Genomic DNA, 12920 nt, shown 5'->3' on the forward strand with positions numbered 1-12920 from the left:
GTTCCTTTAATGTGCTCTTTAAGCCATGACTGGTTAAAACATTGTAATTTTGATTTGTATCAAAACTGGGGAGTAAAGTACCCAAGGTAAGTTGCTTATTTTTGTACAGAAATAAAGGCTAAAAAATGACCCATGTTGTCACCAATATTCCCTTAAAAATGATAAAGTCAATGTGCGTTCTGATTGGTTGCTATGGATAATTACATATCTTTCCAGAGACAGTGTTGCTACATGAGGCTTAGTGAAAAATATGTAATGTTTCCTTGAAATTTTCTTTTAATAAAAAACCACAAAATTTATATTTGTCTTGTTTTTTTCTTTATACATATACCCTGTTGTTATTATATTTTTATAAAGCACAATGGCCTTAGACATGACAGAATTTAGCTGATGTTTTCAGAAAAGATGTTATACATTTTAAATTTAGATTTTTTAAATGTTGAAACTCATCATGAGTGCCCAAGGAAAAGAAGATCAAACAGGCAGACATAAGTGGCAGCACGTAAAAATGTACCTGGGAGTGTAGCAAACTGTACAATATTTACAGATTCATTACTTAATGCATTAACCTTACCAGAGAGCAAACTAATAGGAAAACTCAGAACACAAAAAATAAATATATTGTATTTGCAATTGGTCAAGCACGTATGTACATACGCTTCCATACCGTAATGCTGTGTAACAGCATTTTTTAAATTTACAAACAAAAAACAAGAACCAAAAACATAAAGATAACTATCAAGAAAATCTAGACATATTGCTGTTCAATACACCATTGTAGACAATTGAGACCTAGTAAACGTCAGTAAACTGCATTTTTTTTTTCTTCTATGTCATACAGGGCTACAAAACATTGTTTTAAATGATCCATTCAAGTAAGTCCTTGGAAGTATTTAGCGTGCTGCTACAATAAAAGCACTATCAAGATGCTATATACAATTCATGTACAATGCATCATAGGAAGTCCTTTGTTACAGAAGCCAAAGAACAGGCTAACCTTACTTTACATCTCTACATCCAGCTCCAGGTCCCATGCACGTTGCAATTACTCATGACGAACGATGACACAAACAGAATAAAAAATAAACAGAAGTTTGGGTCAAATACAGATTTTTTGAGTTGTCTGTTGTATGTTCATTGTGTCGTTTTCAGTTTTCTATAGCAATATACTTCCCTTTTTCATTTCAGGTTTTTCTATGTCTATAAATCTCTGGGCAGGTTACAAAGTGCAGACTTGCTTGGTTGCAGAATGGCCCAATTACAACGGCACCATTCCGTTCAATAGCTGGGCTCTCATTTCTTGGATGCTATTCATTATTTTCTTCTGATGACCAGCCAGAGTCACCCCAAACCTTCTCAGATCTCTGAAGAGGAAAAAATACAGAGGGCATTTACTAGCTGAGAAAATAGGAGAGAATCTCTACTAGTAACACTATATACACAAATAAGTATTGTGAAGTCTTGTCAAGATTTGTCTATTTGAAGGGGTTATCCAAGAGTATAAAGTGTCCCCCCATGTGCCTGGCCCTCCACATAGAATATACTTACCCCGCCCCCTGCGCCGCTCAATCAAGGACGGCAGGGCGTGACTTGAGATGGGCGAACGGAGCCTCTAGGAGCAGAAGCAACGCCCCCCCCCGCTCCTAAAGGCTAATTAGCATATCATCAAAGTTAAAATTGTGCAGTAATGGGGGCATCCATAAGCATAAGATTAGGTGAATTAGGGTCTGCTGACATTAGCACATCGCTAATGTTAGCCAGTTTAATAGGGTTAATTCTGGTGACCGAAACCCTTTAAGGACCTTATAATCCAAGTATCTCTAATGTCTCATATACCAATTAAATCGGATACCTGCTGATGAAACCCAAGGATCCTATCCATTCTGACAAGCCTTTAACATGTCTCTCTGGCATATCATATTTTTATTTTTTTAAAGAAAAATGTTTTAAAGGATTATAGCAGTCAGACCCACAAGGTCCCGAAAACAGTAGTACTCAACAGTCTCATTCTCAGGATCATGGGGCCCAGCAATTATACCCTATTGAACATGTTCAATATACATGAGATAAATTTGTATGGTGAAGAACCCAAGAAGCAAAGACATAAGGCAAGTATTACTGATAGCAATTGACAATCTAATTATTATGTAATTCGACATTGCATTGTGAAAAAAACATTACAATCTAATTTAAATAGATTTGATTATCTAAGCTGTAAAATGAATTTATAGTTTGCGTACAAACAAACAAAAAAAAAACAGTGTAGATAGAGAGCTTATGATGTGATTTGGGAAGAAATGAGAATAAATATTTCAGGTGCTGGAGAAAAATATGATATCTTAACATATGGACTGGGGAAGGAACCATACCAGAGTGTACATACTAATCAATAGCCAGTCATTCTCTGTTTAGAGTCAGATACTGGATGGTTGCTTGCCTTTGCGAAACACGGCACTAAATGCAATATAATGAGCTCCATTTATACTATATGCGGATATCAGAATGCTGCTAAATACAAAACTGACCACTGGTATGAGATGTGGTTGTCTTCTGGGTCCTTATGTTTTGCAGTGATATCACATAATATGAGATGCCAATAGATGAGCTGGGAATGAAAAGCTATCAGTAAAGTCAAAAGTTATGAACTCCGCTGACCACATCAGTGATACTACCTCTGAGTGCATCATCTGCAGGGTACAAATGTGACATGGAAGCTCCCTGAGATGCTAGACTCTTAGCCACTACCTAATTGCCAAACTGTCAGTTGTAATTGAATAGTATGGTCCCACAATATTCATGTGGAATGGAAACTGAACACAGCTCAGTGTCCATGGTAGTTCCTTACATTCTATATTTAGAGGAAACGTATTCAGCATGAAGTTTTAAGTGGAATTAGGCAAACTGCCGCTAAAAATACATAGTTTTCCCACATTGAGACACCGTGTTACTTACTCCAAAGTCATTTGGGTTACTGAATCCATTGAAGTGCATCCATTCTCCACAAACGTATCAGCATACCTTCCCATCTTTATGGCCTCTAGCCACTCATTTACTGATCTGTATGCAGCACTTCCAACTGTATTTTGTTCAACCAGTAAATTTGATACCCTGCAATGCATATATATAATAAGTAGAAAAACATACAATAAAACTATACTAACCCTCTATGAAGCACTGTTATAAGGGATATGTATCCAACGCAAACTTCATGCTAAATGTCTTCCATAAGTCCTTATTTATGAGGCATAAGAAGATAGGAAGATTTATCTATCACATTGCTCTATCTTTAAAGTGGAGTAACATAAAATAAGCAGCTATTTATTTTGTTTTAAAGAACGCTGTTCCTGTAATTTGCATGTAATGAATAAAGTTTCAGTCAGCAGATATTTTTATCTCCCTAGTAATTTACAGGTCACAGTGCAATTTTTCATAATTAATGTAATTCAATTTCTTGATGTGACCTTGAGTGTCAGCCAGAGTCATCATTATTATGTTATTACAGTTCCCTTCTCATAAAGTCCCCTTATTTATATTGCTGAGCATTGCTGTTGTAGCTCACAAATGAGATATGAGTTTATGTATGACTTGAGAGATACTATGTTATCATCTAGCTTAAAGGGGTTTTCTGAGATATTTTTATTGAGGACCTATTCTCAGGATAGGTCATCAATATCAGATCGGCCCGACACCCGGCATCCCCACCGATCATCTGGTTGAAGAGAAGGTCACCCTCCATGCCAGTGCAGCCTTCACTTCATTGTTACCTGCTCATTATCAATATTGCAGTAGTGAGCAGGTGTAAATACAAGTGTATAGGAACGAGCATTCCCATTGAAGTAAATGGGGTGGCTTAGGTGTAATTACACCTGCTTACAGCTGTATTGTTGAGGGCGAGTGGGTAAATCAATGAAGAGAAGGCTTCGCTGGCACGGCGCACAGCCTTCTCTTCAACCAGCTAATCGGCTGGGTTGCCGGGTGTCGGACCACCACCATTATGATATTGATAACCTATCCTGATGATAGGTCGTCAATTAAAATATTTTGGAAAACCCCTGTAAGCAAATAGGTAACTTCTCCCCATGTTCTGTTATGGTCATGTCTGAAATACAAGAAATGCAATAATATTGAGACTTTTTATACTACTTTTTACTTATCTCTCATGCTGTAGGTATTATTATAATGGAGGCCAGATACTGCTTTTATAAAATTTGACCTATTAAAAACAAAGCTTAGTAAGGTTTGTTTGGGTCATCAGCTTCCTCCCACAGTCCATGATTATCTGGTGGGTTCTAGACAGCAATAGACAGCTACCAACTAGATATGCCATAAATTCCTTATTGTGGTGTATCCAACCTAGAAAACAGTGACCAGACCCCGCTGGTTGAGAGTTTGTTGTCATGTACTTATTCTCTATCCTAACAAATGAGGTATGTAGAAACAGCCAGAGGAACAGCCCGACAAAGTTCTCAGAATCTGGCATAGCCAGATAGTGCTGCATGCCTGCCAGACCACACAGACTATATTGGAATCCAGCTGCTCCCTGGCTCAAATGCTGGGATTCTGTTGGACAAAAATTGCTGCACGCAACAGTTTTTGTCTGTACGAATCCCGACATTTAATGTGTGAAGTGGGTGGATCCCTATTGGTTCCCATTATAGTCAATGGGCTCCAGTGGCAAACGCCCGTATCTGGCTAGGCTGTATCCAGAGAACTGTGGCAGGCTGTTACCCTGTTGGAACAGCCTGCCGGATTGCTTTAATGCAAGTCAGAAAGTAGCCTTGGTAGCCATTTCTCCACCAGGTAATGGAATCCAGGAACACCTGTTCTCCGGATTGGTGAGGGTTCTTTTAAGGGAATGTGCATTCAGAAAATTAACCTATGTTTTTCTGTTAAAGATATTTTAAAGAATTTTTGGTGATGTTATTTTACATTTTCCATGTCAATATCTATATTATAAAAAAATAAAAATAAAGTCCTGCAGTTTTTGCACTGGCCACTAAACCTTATAATAGGTGCTACTTCTTAATCTGTACAGATCACTTTACTGCAGTTACCTGCTTTTCATTACAGGCAGGATTAGAATGACAGATTTACAATAGGTGATATCATAGCTTATCTACTCCCTGACCTCTGCACAGGTCACAGAGTATGCCTAGAAAACTTTCCCATAGAAGTCAATTCGGTCCTCCTCTGACCATTGTTTTGTTGCCCATGGTGGCTGCTGTAAAGCATATTTCTAAATGCTGTTAAGAAATATGGCTGCACCCATAATCAAGTTGAGGAAATATAATAAAAAATCTGGAATTTAAAAATAAAAAAGGGATTAGAAAAAAGTATATGTGTCACTCTCTAGATTTAACTGGCAGAATTAGTTTTCAGTGACACATTCCCCTTAAGTTGGCCCACTGTCAGACATTGATGGCATATGTAGTCAATATTTCACAAATGTCTATAGTGTTAGAACCCCCTTAAAAAGCTAGTAAATGGGTGCATAGATAGATAGATAGATAGATAGATAGATAGATAGATACAGACGTGGACAAAATTGTTGGTACCCTTTGGTCAATGAAAGAAAAAGTCACAATGGTCACAGAAATAACTTTAATCTGACAAAAGTAATAATAAATTAAAATTCTATAAATGTTAACCAATGAAAGTCAGACATTGTTTTTCAACCATGCTTCAACAGAATTATGTAAAAAAATAAACTCATGAAACAGGCATGGACAAAAATGATGGTACCCCTAGAAAACACAGAACATAATGTGACCAAAGGGACATGTTAATTCAAGGTGTGTCCACTAATTAGCATCACAGGTGTCTACAACCTTGTAATCAGCCATTGGGCCTATATATATGGCTCCAGGTAATCACTGTGTTGTTTGGTGATATGGTGTGTACCACACTCGACATGGACCAGAGGAAGCAAAGGAAAGAGCTGTCTCAAGAGATCAGAAAGAAAATTATAGACAAGCATGTTAAAGGTAAAGGCTATAAGACCATCTCCAAGCAACTAGATGTTCCTGTGAGTACAGTTGCACATATTATTCATAAGTTTAAGATCCATGGGACTGTAGCCAACCTCCCTGGACGTGGCCGCAGGAGGAAAATTGATGACAAATCTAAGAGACGGATAATCCGAATGGTAACAAAAGAGCCTAGAAAGACTTCTAAAGAGATTCAAGGTGAACTTCATGCTCAAGGAACATCAGTGTCAGATCGCACCATCCGTCGTTGTTTGAGCCAAAGTGGACTACATGGGAGACGACCAAGGAGGACACCATTGTTGAAAACGAATCATAAAAAAGCAAGACTGGAATATGCCAAACTACATGTTGACAAGCCACAAAGCTTCTGGGAGAATGTCCTGTGGACAGATGAGACAAAAATCGAAGTTTTTGCCAAGGCACATCAGCTGTATGTTCACAGACGAAAAAATGAAGCATATCAAGAAAAGAACACTGTCCCTACTGTGAAACATGGAGGAGGCTCTGTTATGTTCTGGGGCTGCTTTGCTGCGTCTGGCACAGGGTGTCTTGAATCTGTGCAGGGTACAATGAAATCTCAAGACTATCAAGGAATTCTAGAGAGAAATGTACTAGCCAGTGTCAGAAAGCTTGGTCTCAGTCGCAGGTCATGGGTCTTGCAACAGGACAATGACCCAAAACACACCGCTAAAAACACCCAAGAATGGCTAAGAGGAAAAAATTGGACTATTCTAAAGTGGCCTTCTATGAGCCCTGACCTCAATCCTATTGAGCATCTTTGGAAGGAGCTGAAACATGCAGTCTGGAAAAGGCACCCTTCAAACCGGACACAACTGGAGCAGTTTGCTCATGAGGAGTGGGCCAAAATACCTGCTGAGAGGTGCAGATGTCTCATTGACAGTTACAGGAAGCGTTTGATTGCAGTGATTGCCTCAAAAGGTTGCGCAACAAAATATTAAGTTAGGGGTACCATCATTTTTGTCCATGCCTGTTTCATGAGTTTATTTTTTTACATAATTCTGTTGAAGCATGGTTGAAAAACAATGTCTGACTTTCATTGGTTAACATTTATAGAATTTTAATTTATTATTACTTTTGTCAGATTAAAGTTATTTCTGTGACCATTGTGACTTTTTCTTTCATTGACCAAAGGGTACCAACAATTTTGTCCACGTCTGTAGATAGAATGTAGACTTTGATGTCACACAAAGTGAGATGAAAAACATTTTATGGTTGTATAGTGATTGATTTTCGTCTGCATGGCCGTATCGTATGCATGTGGTTTCCGCTGCCATCCTACTTTAGTACATTTTAGTATTTTGTATAAAGCCTTACATAATACAAACAATACTACTCATGGTCCTTTTGCAAATTTTAAAAATAATATAATTACCAAAAAGCCTTGTACACATATTTTCAATTTGATCCATCCAGCTAGTTCTGGAAATATATGTTTACCTGTTAGACGAATTAACAAGCGTCTTCAAGCTGCTTGGGTTACGAATTAACTTGTCCAACATACTGACAATCTCTTCAAACTTGGGCCTGCTGTTGCGGTCTTTCTGCCAGCAATCCAGCATGAGCTGATAAAGAGCAGCCGGGCAATCCATGGGACTTGGCAATCGGTAACCTTCCTCAACAGCTTTAATTACCTAACAAAGACAAATTGATTTGTTGTAGTTGTTCACATTTCAAATAACATATGAACTATTTCTGCCAAATTTGGGATTACTATTGTTTATTTAAAGCTGCTGTAAATGTGTTAAATGCATTGTTCAAATATTTGCATATTTATTTGTCAGCCATTTTTAGGGGAAGTTCCAGTTTCATTGTAATAGACAACAACATTATCAGCTTTTGAGTGGGAACAATTGAGGTAATATTAGGGAAAACACATTTTACCCAGGCGCCTTGGCAGTGCATTTAGCAGAATATAGTTGTTATTAATGGTGCCTATATGTCGTGAATAGTGAAATACACAACATAAGGAGGGCATCCACTATGAAAGTTGCCTTCAGTTCCTGCACTGCTACCTGAATCATCTCTTATCATAACGCTTCAGGTTTTCACACCAAACATAAAAAATGAACATATATTAGCAAATCACTTACCTACAGAGATATTGGGGGACATATGTTAAGACTGGCATTACAAACGCCAGTCTTAGTATAAAGTCTAATGCCACCAATTTATTAAGGAGCGCAGGCCTCTAAATTGGGCGCATTCCCAGGCAGTACATGTGCTAAATCTACTCCAATATAAGCTTGCATAGAATTGAACCATTATTGATTCCAATTTCTGACGTAATGATAGTAAATCAGGCAGGCCATCGCTGTCCTGTTAAGCCCTGCATACTTTTTTTTTATACCACTTTTGAAAAGTCACAAGACAAGTCAAAAGTCTCAAATTACAGCGCAATTAGGGCATGCACCAAAATTTTTGATAGTTTTTTTTTACACCAGAATAGTGACGACTGGAAGTGTAGCTTTATTGGTTGTTACTATTTTAATTTGATTCCATATGATTTTGTCAGAATTAAGCAACAGTCATTGGGAAGCTAATTGAAAGCTGACAAGCAGTACGGTTACACCTTCTGCTGACCGTACTAGCGATGAGCCAAATGACTTGTCCTAATCGACTCAATCGTCACTATTACTGTACTAAATCTTGATTACGCAGTTTTATTGTCAGCTGTTACTTGTAGTTTACTTTTCGATGGGAATAGTCCTTACAGTGGCTCTAAATTGGAAGTTTAATTTTAACGTTAACAGTAACTAACTGATTTTTGATTGGAATCATTCAAATATTAGTGCATTATTTGATAAATCTGTACATCTGGCTCAATAGTAGCATATGAGCACCATATGATGGATCCATATTTATCAGGCAATCGGATTAGGATCTGCTAGCAGATTTTTGACAGGACCTTAATAGATCACAATGCCTTTAAAGGGCTGTATGGCAGGATACATTTTTATTTTTTATTTTAAGAGGTAGTATGGATTCCTCTGCTACCATACTAGTACTAGCCAGGTGCCCACTGATCACCTTTTCCTGATCCTTGCTCGACACATGGAAGGAGATGCCTGCTCGACCCACTGCTGTTGTAGTGTCCCACTAGGTAGGAGTGGGCACTGCACAAGGGTCAATTGGGTAGCGTGTTACTTCAGCTCACAAGGGACAGTGATATTGTATTCATCCATGCATTGTAATGTAATTTACTGTGTGTATTACATATGTTGGTTCCCCCTGTTGATGCTTATCAGGCCTAGTTGGGTGTAATTGAACATTCCAGACACTAGAGGGGGATAGGGAGCCCCTAGTATAAATGTCCAGGCCCAGACAGGGAGGGGTTAGGTCACAGTCAGGAGTCTGTGGAGACAGAAGTGAGAAGGCACCAGCCCAGGATATGCTGAGGGCCTTCTCCTGAGATGCAGCTGGATAGTCCTGGTTTCTAGCTGCACCAGGAGGCTAGAAGGAGTACAGCCTGCTTGGAGACCGAGTGCATTCCAGGGGACTAGAGGAGTCACCTAGTCAGCCTGAAGCTCCTGAGGCTAAGGATAGCTCAGTTGAGATACCCCTGTAGTAGGAGAGCACCTCCTGGGAGAAACCTGCAGCCACCTTTCCTATTCAGCAGTGAAGACAGCTAGGAAAAGAAGGTATTGTAACCTAGTCAAGTGCCAATACTGGAGGAAGGATTTTATACCAAGGATTTAAGCCAGCAATTAGGCATCCGGGCCTTGGGATCCAGCCAGCTAGCATAGCTGAGGGGATAGAGCAGCATTGCACTGCAAAGCATAAACTGTATACCCTCCAAGTATCTTGTAAGATAGAAACCTGCTGTTACACAAACCTGCTGTGTATTTGGAACTGTAAAGGACTGCATTAACATCTTCTGTAACTACATGTACAAAGTTGGACTGTTTTCACCAAGTAAAGCAACGTTTGGTTCATCAACTGTGTACTCATTTAATCCTCCTGCAAACCGTCACGATCCTTATAGGGACCTTACCTAAGGCACTCAAAACACCTATAACATCCAGGGCACCTCACATACCATCAGGCCTGGTCCCTATCTACAGAGTGTGCCCCAGAGGAACTAGTGTCTGCCTCTCCTTCACTGTTGCATGCCTGCCCAGGGTTCTCCTCAGAAACGTGAGTAACCCTCGATTGCCCATACCGTGACCTCACTGTCGCTATACCCTGCAGGTCTGGCGTGCTGCACTGTAACCTGCCTCAGCCAGTGACTGTCTGAGCAGCATCTTTAGGCATTTCCTGTGTGCTGAGCAGGGACCTGGAAGCAGACACCAGCAGTGACCTAGTAAGCAACAGAACAGCAAGAACCGAGAATCAGCAAGGGTGATTAATGCTTACCGGTTCTTAATAGGAAATGTTATCATGCCAAATACTTTTTAGGCTGACTTTACATTAAAGAATTTGGTTTCCTAAACTGCAGTTTTTTGGATGACAAGATTAATTGTCAGTTAAAGCAACAACAACAGAAAAATCTATCACCGGCAACACTGTTTTTCTTTTGATGATCTGAGGCTCTAATTCCTGAGTTATTATAATCTTCCTAACCCCTTAAGGACCAGGCTCATTTTCACCTTAAGGACCAGGCCATTTTTTGCAAATCTGACCAGTGTTACTTTATGTGTGAATAACTTTAAAACGTTTTTACTTATCCAGGCCATTCTGAGACTGTTTTTCGTCACACATTGTACTTCATGACAGTGGTAAAATGGAGTAAAAAAAAACCAAAACCCAGACACCTGATCAGGGTGATGCTAAAAAAAAAAAAGATCCCCCTAAACTCTCCCTGCCTAATCTAAGCCATGGTGGTTCAGATGGGGGTGCTGGGCACAGATGAGGGGTGCTGGGGGTGCTGGGCACAGATCCACAAGGCTCCTCTCTCCACGGTTTGAGGACACAGTGTGGAGGAGGAGGAGGAGGAGGAGAGAAGAGCTAGGGGAAGTTTAATCCCCGCCCGCCCGTGCAGGCAATAGGAAGCGATCCTGGGAGGTGATGACACCGCCACCTCCCAGGATCTAAGGATGGTGTTTGGTGGTGTATTATCACACCACCGATCACCATCCTATTCCGGGTTATCGGGTCACTGGAGACCCGAATAACCCAGAAACGCAGCAAACCACAGGTCTGAATTGACCTGCGGTTTGCTGCGATCACGGATACAGGGGGGTCACAGAACCCACCTCGGCATTGTCACAGAGTGCCTGCTGAATTATTTCAGCAGGCACTCTGTTCCGATAACCGCCCGCCGCAAGGCGTACACAGGTCGTACAGGTCCTTAAGTACCGGCACATCAGGGCGTACCTGTACACCCTATGTCCCTAAGAGGTTAATATGCAGATTAGACCTTCGGTGCAGTGAGGGTGTCACCATTAGGGTCCATTCCCACGTCCGTAGAATGGGCCCGGATCCGTTCCGCAAAGTAGCGGAACAAATCCAGGCCCATTCATTCCCTATGGGGCCGGAAGTGATGTGGACAGCACACAGTGTGCTGTGCGCATCCACATTTCTGGAGTGCGGCCCGATCTTCTGGTCCATGGCTCAAAAAATATTATAGTTCTATGGGGGTGGCGGCCGCGTGTATTGTGGATCCGCAATTTGAGGATCCACAATACACTACAGACGTGTGAATGGACCCTTACTCTTGTTGCACCCAAGTTCCACTCCTTTCTGTGGCCAGGCCCTCCCTAATTGGCTACTGCCTGGTCTTGTCAATGAAAACAGCCAGGGAGCTTCTGGCTAGTGAAATAAGTGGAGCTTGAGTGCAACAAGAGCAATGATGATGCCCTAATTACCTAATTTGCACATTAAGAAAAAGTATTGTAACTCAGGAAGGGAGACTCAGATCAACAAGGGAAAATTAAGCTTTAATCAGATGAACCAGAGCTATGTGTCTACTGTATGCAAAAGGTTGGATGGGGAGGTCACTGGTGACAGACTCTCTTTAATGACTTGAGCCTCTATCTTAATCTGTCATCTAGGCTTCTATTCATAGGGCGCAAATCTGCTGCTAAACACAAACAAGATCAGCGGTAATGTGCAAGCACGGCCACTGCTGCTGGATGGCAGGGTGGTTGTAACCATGGAAACAAGCAATCTTTAATGTGATGGAAAAAATATTCAAGCCAGCAAAGGGAGCAATATGGACAATCACAGTATATAAATAAGTGCCTTGTACTAGCTTTATCTACATTATGAATGCCATATGCTGAAGTGAGACAACCCTATGATGATCAGGCAGAGCGTTTTCACACTCTGACTGTAGCTCTGCATACAGCCTACTGCGAATAGTTCTGCCTTGTGCATTTATTGTAATACTCTCTTATTATTACCAATTTAAAAGCCAGCTGAAATAATAAACGAGGTACCAGACACAGCCTATGGACACGAGTGGTACTGTTTGAAGATGAAAAGCATAACTCATATTTATGCAACTAGTGTTGAGCGAATCGAAGTCCATGAAGTAGACCTCAATCCAAATTTCAGGATAAATTTAATTAGCCTCGAAGCCAAATTTCCTTGTGCTTTGTGGTAGCGAATCAATTTTACCTGAAATAGTGCAAAAAAATAAAAATAAAATCATACAGTACTTACCTCATCCATTTTTTCATGACGGGCCGGCCGCCGCCATCTTGCTTGAAGATCTTAAACAAAACCCTGTGCGTGGTGACTTATGATGTCACCGCGCTGGCCAACGTCATGACCAGATCTTCAATCAAGATGTAGGCGGCCGGCCCGTCATGAAAAAATGGATGAGGTAGGCAAATATGATTTTTTTATTTTATTTAACACTATGAACGCAATCGCTGCTCATTGCACCCACTACTTGCAAAGAAATGCTCTTCTTGATTAAGGAATTTGTCACAAAGCTAATTTTTGGGTAAAATTCGGTGAAGCAGCCAA

At 40.4% G+C, this 12920-nt stretch overlaps 1 protein-coding gene across 1 annotated transcript in view; it reads right to left on the reverse strand.

Moving 5' to 3' along the window:
* Positions 1-209: 209 nt before the first annotated feature.
* The window catches only part of EPHA5 (EPH receptor A5), a 472285-nt gene continuing 459574 nt past the window's right edge, over positions 210-12920 (reverse strand). Inside the window, exons 15-17 of the mRNA XM_044278770.1 lie at positions 7446-7639; positions 2953-3108; positions 210-1364 (exon numbers count right to left, since the gene is read on the reverse strand). Of these exons, the coding sequence (XP_044134705.1) occupies positions 1259-1364; positions 2953-3108; positions 7446-7639 (456 nt within the window). The 3' untranslated portion in view covers positions 210-1258. The remainder of the gene's footprint in view (positions 1365-2952; positions 3109-7445; positions 7640-12920) is intronic.

This window comes from Bufo gargarizans, chromosome 1 (assembly GCF_014858855.1).
Source record: "Bufo gargarizans isolate SCDJY-AF-19 chromosome 1, ASM1485885v1, whole genome shotgun sequence".
Taxonomy (NCBI): Eukaryota; Metazoa; Chordata; class Amphibia; order Anura; family Bufonidae; genus Bufo; species Bufo gargarizans.